The sequence below is a fragment of the Fulmarus glacialis genome, unplaced genomic scaffold, assembly GCF_000690835.1.
Source record: "Fulmarus glacialis isolate BGI_N327 unplaced genomic scaffold, ASM69083v1 scaffold36478, whole genome shotgun sequence".
Taxonomy (NCBI): Eukaryota; Metazoa; Chordata; class Aves; order Procellariiformes; family Procellariidae; genus Fulmarus; species Fulmarus glacialis.
In genome coordinates, this window is record NW_009229523.1 from 3,115 (window position 1) to 12,898 (window position 9,784).

The 9,784-nt window shown below is 44.2% G+C and overlaps 1 protein-coding gene across 1 annotated transcript in view; it reads left to right on the top strand.

The window, feature by feature from the left end:
- GGA2 (golgi-associated, gamma adaptin ear containing, ARF binding protein 2) overlaps nt 1–9,681 on the top strand; it is a gene marked incomplete at both ends in the record, with an annotated part of 12,117 nt that extends 2,436 nt beyond the window's left edge. The window contains 11 exons of the mRNA XM_009583884.1: nt 1,073–1,196; nt 2,397–2,500; nt 2,996–3,076; nt 3,998–4,135; nt 5,257–5,338; nt 6,290–6,409; nt 6,660–6,827; nt 7,085–7,140; nt 7,430–7,581; nt 8,368–8,537; nt 9,512–9,681. Of these exons, the coding sequence (XP_009582179.1) occupies nt 1,073–1,196; nt 2,397–2,500; nt 2,996–3,076; nt 3,998–4,135; nt 5,257–5,338; nt 6,290–6,409; nt 6,660–6,827; nt 7,085–7,140; nt 7,430–7,581; nt 8,368–8,537; nt 9,512–9,681 (1,365 nt within the window). The remainder of the gene's footprint in view (nt 1–1,072; nt 1,197–2,396; nt 2,501–2,995; nt 3,077–3,997; nt 4,136–5,256; nt 5,339–6,289; nt 6,410–6,659; nt 6,828–7,084; nt 7,141–7,429; nt 7,582–8,367; nt 8,538–9,511) is intronic.
- Between the last annotated feature and the right edge of the window lie 103 nt (nt 9,682–9,784).

Sequence of the window (9,784 nt, forward strand, 5' to 3'; positions counted from 1 at the left end):
TGCAATCGCTGCCTCCTGAGAAGAGAAGCAGCCATCAGAAATGAGAAGTTTAGTTTGAGAAGCTGAGCGAGCTGTGAGTTCAGAGTGGATGCACCGGGTCCCCTGGCAGTGCCTCTCATGATGAAAAATGGAGACCTGTTTTATCAGAGACTGCGTGATCTTCATGCCTTGCTCCTCTCTGCATCAAATAGCAGGCCTGCGACTTTCTTAAATGCCCGTCTCAGCAACTCAGTAATCGATTCCCCTTTTTAGTGGGTCCTGCACACATTTACCGCTTGTACAGGCGTCATTTTCCATTACATCATCTCGATTTGCAAGAGGTGCAAAAAGCTGATTTCAGAGAAATGTTTAACCGAGCAGCAAAGCCTCTTCTGTCAGTCCCAGGTTTGGTAAAGGTATTTCAGTGAAACAACAAAGTTTAAAGAATGTATCATTACAGAGAGTTTTGTTTGCTGTTTTGAAAAACAGGTATCGCTTTATGAGTTTAAAATGCCTGGTGTTTCAGAGGTTTGTGTGTGGTTTTTATCATTCTTCCTCATGTTTTTATAATACATTAAAGTGAGTGCTTGTAGGCAATAATGGGAGAAATCAGAGAAAACGTCCAGATGCTGAAAAAAGACAATAACTTTCATTTCTCATTTTGTTCAGTTTTCATTTGTCCTGGTCTGGCTGAGGCCAGTGGTGCTATTTGCATTGCAGGCAGTTAAGGGAAATATTTAAAGTCAAGCACAGAACTGTTTTCACTAAAATAAAACCTGCTTTTGGTTTTGGATTCAATAACTGATCAGACAAGTTTTGAAATGGTTTCATTTAGATTGTCATATAATACTTACGTAATTATCATACGCTTAGTAGCATTCCTTGCATTTACAGCCACAGCTATATACACTATTTCCTATACCACAAGATACACAGTTGACAACACTGTGAAAAAAGTGTTAGGAATCCACTTGCTACTTGGTTTCTGTACACAAACAACTTGGGACTGGATCCATATGCCATACCTGGCACTAATTCTTTGGTTTTAATCTTTTTTGTCTTACTTTACTTTTTTGTTTTGTTTTGTTATCAGTACTATGGAACCTGGTCTTCAGAAAAAGTCAAGTCAAGAGTCACAGAAGTAATATTCAGTTGGACAGTCTGGTTTCCTGAGGAAGTTAAAATCCGGGATGCTTATCAGATGCTGAAGAAACAAGGTTTAGTTCTGTTATTTCAGTTTCCTTTTTAGTCTTCCAAGTCACACGGTTTCAGACCACAGATATCTGTCCTTTCTAATTTGTGACTCAGCTTTTTTCATAGAATGTTGTGTGTAAGGAAAAAAGGACAAAGGCCACACTTAGGAAGCTGTTCGGGTACTTAAGGATGCATGTAGCTGTTTAAAGAGATTTACCAAAGAACAGCCTTATTGAGTCAAAGATCAGGCTAGCCTTGTGGCCTCTGTTCACACAGTGCTCACCACTGTTGCGCAGGGAAGAGGTACAGGGCAAACTCAGAGGGACCTTTGCCCTGGAATACTCTCCCAGGATTATGAGGGATGGGTTCAGAGAGATCCTGAGCTGGATTTTTCATCCATTCCATCATATTTAATAGTCCTTAATGGTATTGTCATCCAGAAATTTGTCCAATCCCATCTTGATATCCCAGGTACTAAGTTTCATAGCTTAACTAGAAAAAGAAGTAACGCTTTCTGTGGAAGTTCGGGGGAATTAGGAATTTATTTTTAAGTGCTTCCCACCAGGTTTGCTTTGGGCATCTTTGAGCATCAAATGGCTTTGCCAGCCCTCCCCCGAGTCCTGCTGTGGAAAGCTTCCTCGCCATCACTGCCTTTCCTTTGTGCAGCTGCTGCTGCGGGCTGGGGTGCTGAGCAGGCGTTCAGGGTGCTGGGCGCCCTCCTGCCAGGCAGCTCTCAGGGACCGCTGCCCATCCAGCGCCTGCACGGTCGGTGGCTGCTGCAAGCGCTGGCCGGAGAGGCAGGAGGGGAGACGTCCACAGAATCCCTGCCGACGATACGGGCTCCTTTGGTACTCGGTTCTGTGTGTTTGGTGCCCTACGTTTTATGGCCGTACTGACTGTGGCAGTCCTGCGTGCTCGGAGGCCAATACTGGCATCTCCTGGTGCTCTTGCTATGGGAGAATTTTAGCAATTCACCCAGAGGGAGCTCAGCACATCCGAATTTTATTTCGACCCTGAAAATCTCATTTGGCCTGTGCTTAATTCAAGGGAGAAAGGGAAGTCTTTTGACTGGGTGTGTGCTAAGGCGACTCCTTGCTTCTCCATCTCATTCTGTAAAGTTCTGGGGAGGGGTGAAGGAAATAGGTGCAAAATCTAATGCACTGTTGAGCATTGGTGTTTTAACAGCTCAGGCATCACTGAACAAATATTGTTACCCATTCCAGGGATTGTAAAAGAAGACCCCAAATTGCCAGAAGACAAAATTTTACCTCCCCCTTCTCCGAGACCTCAAAATTCTATTTTTGACACAGATGAAGAGAAATCCAAGGTAAACCTTAGGGTTTTCATGCCTACCCCCCCACTCCGATTTGTACTGATGAGAAAACAGGCTCAGTCATATTATGGGAGCTTTTGCTGTTTCAGACAGAATATCTTCAGAATAATGCTAATACTTCTTGCTACAGCTAGAGAATTCTTTGATGCTGTGTCAGAAATTTTGGTTAGTAAAAAGTGAAACTTTTTTATAGAAAAACTTCAGTTCCTATTCAACTTTCCCGAGGAAGGGTTTCTCCAGGTCTTACAGAAGTTCTGCAGAGCCAGAGAGATCCTATTCCAAAACAGCCAAAGAGTGTGTGGAGTCAGCTGTAAGAGGCAGCAATATAATCTAGATTAGATTATGGGGCATGAGCCCACATGTTTCCAGGATTATAGAAACTATTACGACATTGGGTGTCTCTCAATATCTGCTCTTATGTGGTGTGTGTCTGTAGTATAGTGCCTAGAGACTGCTGCTCACTGCTGTCCAATGCTCTCCCCTCAACAGCTCTTAGCAAGGCTTTTAAAGAGCAACCACTCTGAAGACCTGCAGGCTGCCAACCGTCTGATCAAGAGCATGATTAAAGAGGTAGGGAGCTCCTCCGGTCAGAAGCTGTGTTTGCAGCCGGGGAGGGTGGGAGGGGACTTGGCAATTCAGTTTTTGACAGTGGGCCCTCTATACCTGACCTCCATAGTGCCTGCCACCTTACTGGTATTAAAGGGAACACCAAGAGGTGGTAATGGGAACCTTGCTGCAACAGCGGTCTCAGGTGAACTGTTTAAGCTGCCCCAGAGGAGGGACGATTTTTAGTATTTGTTATTCCCAAGTTACAGTGCGGAATTGTTTTGTTTTGTTTCCCTAAAATATGCCATTGCCAGGAAGAGGGAATATTTATACCCAGGAGCCTGTATGGCAGGAGACTTCCACTTTAGTGGGATCCTGGCTGTAGTACTGCATTAGTGATAGAAAGTTTTCAAAAATAAACTCAGTTCCCATGTGGAAGAAAGCCACATCTATACAGAACTGCTTCTTTTCTACAAGCAATGTGTATGTGTGCACATCTGGTGCATCTGTTTTCATTTTCCATCTGAAAGGGCACCCCAATTCTCTGCATAAATAGGAGATTTGGTCTGGTTTAACGAAATTCCTGCAGTTTTGAGAGTATCCTTTTGTATGGCAGAAGCCACCAACTCCCAACTCTAATTTTGAAGTCTTACTCGTGCCTGTGGTGAAATGAATTCGTATGCACCAGCACCCTGGCCCGGGTGCCCTGAGAAGGGCAGGAGGTTTCCATCTTCACCCTCGGCAGGGAGGTGTGGTGCAGCACTGATACTGGAGCTGTTGTGGGCTGAGTCCTTACCTGCGCTGCTTTGTGCCTCCTCTACCTGCAATAAGAAAGGAGTAGGAAGCAACTCCCCAACAGGAGTGATCCAGAGTGACCCAGGCAAGCATGTGCACTGGCTGTATTAGCCAAATCATCATCTGCTTTTATTTCATTTTTCATCAAAGGAACAAGAAAAGTCAGCTAAGATGTCCAGAAGAGTGAATACCATCAGTGAGGTTTCTGAGAATGTTAAACATATGGATGAATTACTGGAAAACTACAAGAGAGAAGAATTATCCAAATCTGATCAGGAGACCCTACAGGTAAATGCTCTTTTTCCTGCATAAGAGGTTCTTTTGACTGGCTATGGCTGGGAGGGCCCAGGGCAACAGGACTCAAAGGGCAGCATGGTGCACTCAGCTTCTGCCAGGGAAACAGCATTACCACAGCAAATAGTTTCCAATGTATTTGATGAGTAACCGTCCCTCCTGTCAGTGTAATGGAAGTTGGAATGGAACCGTCTCCTGCTGTGCTGGTTTGAGTTTCTGTCCAGGTTAGCTACTCTTCGGAGTATCTTATGGGGAAATGGTTCTTCCTCCAGTAGTGGCATATCACATGGGAATCCCCTTGAGCCCCGGCATGGTTAGGTGGGTGTGATGAGATCTGACCAGAGAAGGTTAAAGCTGTGGGTTCTTCAGCTTGTGCAATGGTTTCTGTGATTCCCCTTCTGCCCACAGTTCACTGGTCTGCTGCTGCTCATAGTATCAGTGAATTGAGGAAACATTTGGTGTCACTAATAGGGCTGTCAGAATAGCTTTATGGCCTCCAAGTACCTGAACCTCCACTAGGATGCCTACCAGACTCTGATTAAAAAAACTTTAGACAACTGAGTTTTTGTAGTATGAACTTCTCCTGTGGCTACATGTAATGGCAGAGTTTGGAGTTAGATCCCTTTGGGGAGGGCTGCTGCTGTAGATGGAAGAGACCCTACTTTCAGACTGGAAAAGTGGCTGCCTCTGTGCCTCCTCGCTTCCTAAAACACTGAGAAGAGAGCCATAACGGCTTTGCATTGTCTGATGGTAGTTGCAACTGATGGTCGTAATACTTCCCTCCGAGTACTGTGATTGATCTATTCACTTCTGGATGCTTTTAAATTGAGTAATTTTACACTGATCTATCTTACCTATGTATGCATAGAGAGGATGTGATTGCTGAGAAGATACCAGCAAAGCCTTCTTGTTCCAGTGGCTCTACTTCCAGGCCACTGTGGATTTTTAAGAGTGGAGCAACACACAGCATTGATACCCTTTGTCCGGACCTGGGCAGAAAGTGCATCTTCGTGTTCTAGACGTATCACCGATTACAGGTGGTTGCGGGGACAGAGTGTGACAGTGAGAGTGTCTGGGATCACCTGAGCAATGACGTGAAACGTTTCGTTCCATAGACTCTGTTTCAACGCTGTGAGAAGCTCAGGCCGCTGCTCTTTCGCCTTGCCAGTGAGACAGTTGATGACGATGAGGCTCTAGGTAAGAGCCAACACCGTCCTTGGATTTCTTTGCGGTTAAGTTTGTCTACCTTTCCTTTGACAAGCAGGGTATGCTCTTCCTCTGAGAGGGGGAACGCTTAGGCACGTGCTACCCTGCTGGCAAAGCTTTCCACTTTCACCTTTAAACCATGCTCATAGGAAGTGGCATAAATCTCCTCCCACTCTTCTCCAAGGAAGCTATGAATTTTCACTTGGAGCCCAAAATTAAACAGTGAATCCAGTTTCTTCTAGCCAAGGTGGTTTTCAGAGTTTTTGGAGTTCTGATGTTCAGAGAACTGAAGGCTTTTGAGGTTTTTTCTCTACAGAGATTGAAGTTCTCCCTGCCTATCAACACAGAAGGGAGAATATTTTTTTAATTTCTTAAGTAATATATTGAGGAGGGTCATATGAGCAGAACCTTTAAATTCCACAATTGTAAAATTTAGCCCTTCCCAGAGGATTGCATTTCACAGTCTTGTCCATATGCCTTGAAAACCTGACTGAATTGATGCCTCGCTGAATAGACATCTTAAACAGCAACCGTAAGAACTCAGCTGTGCCTCAAACATTTCATTCATACCCATGAATGCCAGGGTTCTTCAGCTGGGGAGTGCTGGATTACAGACTCAAGTACACTCAGAAAACTTGCAGAGAATAAGAAAGTGCATAAGAGATGGCAGGAACTGTAAGTACTTTAGAGATAAGATCAGATTTCAAAGTGATCTTGATAAATGAGAGAGAGGCCTGAAACCAGCAGATGTGTGTGCAAAATGCTGCACTTCAGAAAATGGAATGAAAAACTAGCCAGGATCTTAAGGCGGATTGCCCCACTAGACTGCTCCAGGCAGGTCCTTAGATGCACTGTACCTTTCTTATGAGCAGTTTGGAGAGTGCTGTGGAACTGACTCTTGTGTAAGAACATTAATATTTTGTTTCTTCTCTTGTTTTCCAGCTGAGATACTGCAGGCCAATGACAAGCTCACGCAGGCGCTCGGACAGTACAGGCAGGTTGTAGCCAGCCATGAAGATGGTGGTGGAGGAGGTTCAGCCACCAGCTCTGCCGATGCACCAGGTAAAGAGCATCCTGCAGCGTTCCACGACAGCTCTGCTCCTGCTTGTCAAGTATTCTCAGAGAATAAAGGTGGAGAAAAATCCTATAACACAGGAAAACTATTATGTAACCATCATTTTCTTTTACATGTGGTTGATAGAAAATATTCCTGAAGTTCTTCACCTGTGAGTCCTTTTGGGCATGCCTGTACCCATAAATACACTGTTCCTTTCAGGAGGTTTCTCTTTAACTCTTTCTGCTATTTCCAAAGCATGCCGGACAGCCCCAAGACGTATGAAGAGCTATACACTGATTGACTTCTCCGAACTGGAGGCAACATCCCAGTCTCCTACAGACCAATTTGCGAACACAACCACCGCCTCCCGACACGGCAGCACAACCTCTACCTGTCTGCTTGATGAGGAATTAAAATCATTAGGTCTGTATGTGCAATTCAGTACAGTGTTACCCTTGTTACTACGGTTTGTGACATTTAATAAAGATAGGAGAACTTTGACTTTAATGTCGGTCCTTAGAAAAAGTAGACCCTTTCAGCCAAAGTCATAAGTTTTCAAGAATTTAGTTTCTTTAATGGTGTTAGACTGTAGTCAAACTGCTGTTAGACAACAAAGGAAGAACCTATGGAAAATCCTTGCTTTTTCTAATTGATTGGTGGCATTTTGGCATCTTTCTTAGGTCTTGGCAACTCTCCTGTTGTACAGAAACCATCACCTGATTTTGGCTTAGCAGAGGTGAGTAATCCTCAGGTATGTTAGTCCGAAAGGTATGAAGGACAAAAATCAGACAGGATTCTTGATCTCCTAGCTTTCTCTGGCAGCCTTTTTTTAATACCGCTCTGTTCTGAAGGGAAACTGGAGTCCTCCTGCTCTGCAATGAATTTCTCAGTTGCAGTTTGCAACCAGATTACTCATATTTGTTTCTACTTTAAGTAGTGTTATTAAAAAATGAGATTCTTTTCAGTGGAACAGGTCATTTTTGCTCATGTTCTATAGCATGAACCAGAAGTGCCTTATTTTTCAGACTGCTGTACACAATGGATATTGTGAAATTGTAAGTGCTGTTCAAACACTGGGACTGCAGGAGAGCTGGGAAGACAGCTGTTCAGAGAAGAATGAATTTCAGGGCCTGGTTGATCAGCTCTCTCCACCATCCAGGACCAAGACATTCTCTTTGTAAGCAAACTCTGCAGATGAGGAATGCTGTTTTACAGCATTTTTACAGCAGTGAGGTTTAGGAAAACCTTTCAACTACAACTGGTTAGTGATGGCACATTGGCTCTTAAGCAGCAGTTATGCACCTGTTAATTGCACTTTGTGTAATTGCACACTAGGGCCTTCCAAGGGTCAGAAACTTGGGGAGACAAATCCCATGGCTTAGTAACAAGGTGATCTTGAGCTAAAGGAACAAAAACCTTACAGTCAGGTCTTTTTATAATAACCTGTGACTCAAAAAATACTTTCCCCAGCTTTCTTCAGGCTGTGACAAAGTAGTTTCCAGGCATTCAGTGGAAGCCTAACAGTTCGTGAACCAAATTAATCATCCACAGATCTTCAGAGCAGGTGACCATTACGATACGCTTATCCAGTCTGCCATAATACACACCAAGAAATTTTTTTGGAGATTCCCAGCTTCCTTTGAGCTAGAACTTATTTTAATCTCACTGACTAGAGCTCCAGAGAGTCTGTGCATGGGGAGAGTAGACTTCCGAAGCCCTGAAACAGTTTTGTGTTAGTAACAGAAATCAAAATCTGCCTTAATGAATGCTGAAACAGCAGCTTCTTCCATATAAAATAGAGACCGTTTTTGAATTTCTCAAGAACTCAGAGAGTGTAAGCTTGTGCTTCTTTATACCTAAAAGTGACGAGGGATTGGGAACACAAAATGGACACAGCAGAAGATGGTATATATCTTGTAGTCTCCCCAGTTAATATAAGCTTTCTACATGCTTTTCTTTCCAGGGATTTATCACCAATGAAATTGCCCTTTCCAGATCTTCCAAATAGCTCAATGGCAAATACTTCGTTCTCCAGCCTAGGCTACGAGCTGAAGCCTGCTGCCTCTTTGCATCCAGCTTCCCATGATGCTTCTCTAGAAAACCTTTTTGTCCCTTTAGTTTCAATTACACCGAGTAAGTGCAATGATTTCTGTGCCCCAGCTCTGCTTACTAGAGGCTTACTAGAGCTCTTCTGTGATTTTTGCAGGGGAGCAAGCCAAAGTAGCGTCATCAGGTTGGCTGGACAAAAGTAATTACTGTTATGTGAAGGACTTAATGTATCTGAGAATTTGAGCAAGTGCTAGGGATCATACCCTGGAAATGTCCTTGTCCTCCCTACTCAGAAGTCAGAAGTTTCCTGCCCTGGCAAACCTTTGTGATGTGCTTCTAAACTGTTTGCCCTTAGCACCTTTAATCAGGCTTCAAGCAGTTCTTCTCCAGAGGCTTAAAAGATATTGGGGGGGGGGGCGAGTTGTCCCGCTTCCTAAAGCAGAGCTGTTCTTTCCACCTCTGCTTTTTGATTCAGCACTGTGTGGCCCAGCCCTGCAACCACTTCATGGGGTGTTACCCTGGGTGCATGGCACCCCAGTGTCTCAGAGCAGGGCACGTCCTGTTAGGAGGACTGCAGAGCCTTGGTCATTGCTGCTTTTGGAAGAGGACCGGTGCAAAGATATTCTGACCTGATTGTCTTCTGACTTCAGTCTCTCAAGTGAAGAATTTACGAGGTTTCAAAGGGCTGAATGGAGATAGTCAGGTGTGGATTTATCAGGCAATGGTGATAAGGGGCTAAGTCTTGCGTGTGCCGAAGAGTTACATTTTGCTTTTCCCATCGTGTCTCTGTTGGATTCATACTGACGTCTCTAGCTGACTGTTGAAATCTGAGCTGCTAAATCTCTAATTTAGACATTCAGATTTCTTTCTCTGCCTTAGAGGTGGAATGTAAATCACAGGCACGTGTTGTATGCTGCTTGGTCTGTGAGTTTGCTGGAGGAAGTAAAAGTTTGTATGCATATTTCTTTTTTCTGTTCCTTATCCTGTCTTTGCTGTTCTGCCCTCAGAAGGGAGGGGAATCCATGCTTTGTTTCTGATTCTCCTTTTGTCTCTGGCAGGCAGTATCTGTCCACTTACTGTGTACGATAGGAACGGTTTCAAGGCTATGCTCCACTTCTCCAGAGACCCTGCTCCTGGCCGACCAGATGTGCTGGTGATGGTTCTTTCCATGCTGAGCACATCAGCTCAACCAATTAAGGACATAGCGTTCCAGGCTGCAGTCCCAAAGGTGAGAAGCCTATGACAAGTAGCAGAGAGTGGGACTGCTCAGAAATGTCCTGAGGAGAAGGTTCACTATTTCTTGCTGTTCTGGTTTTGGCTGGGATAGGGTT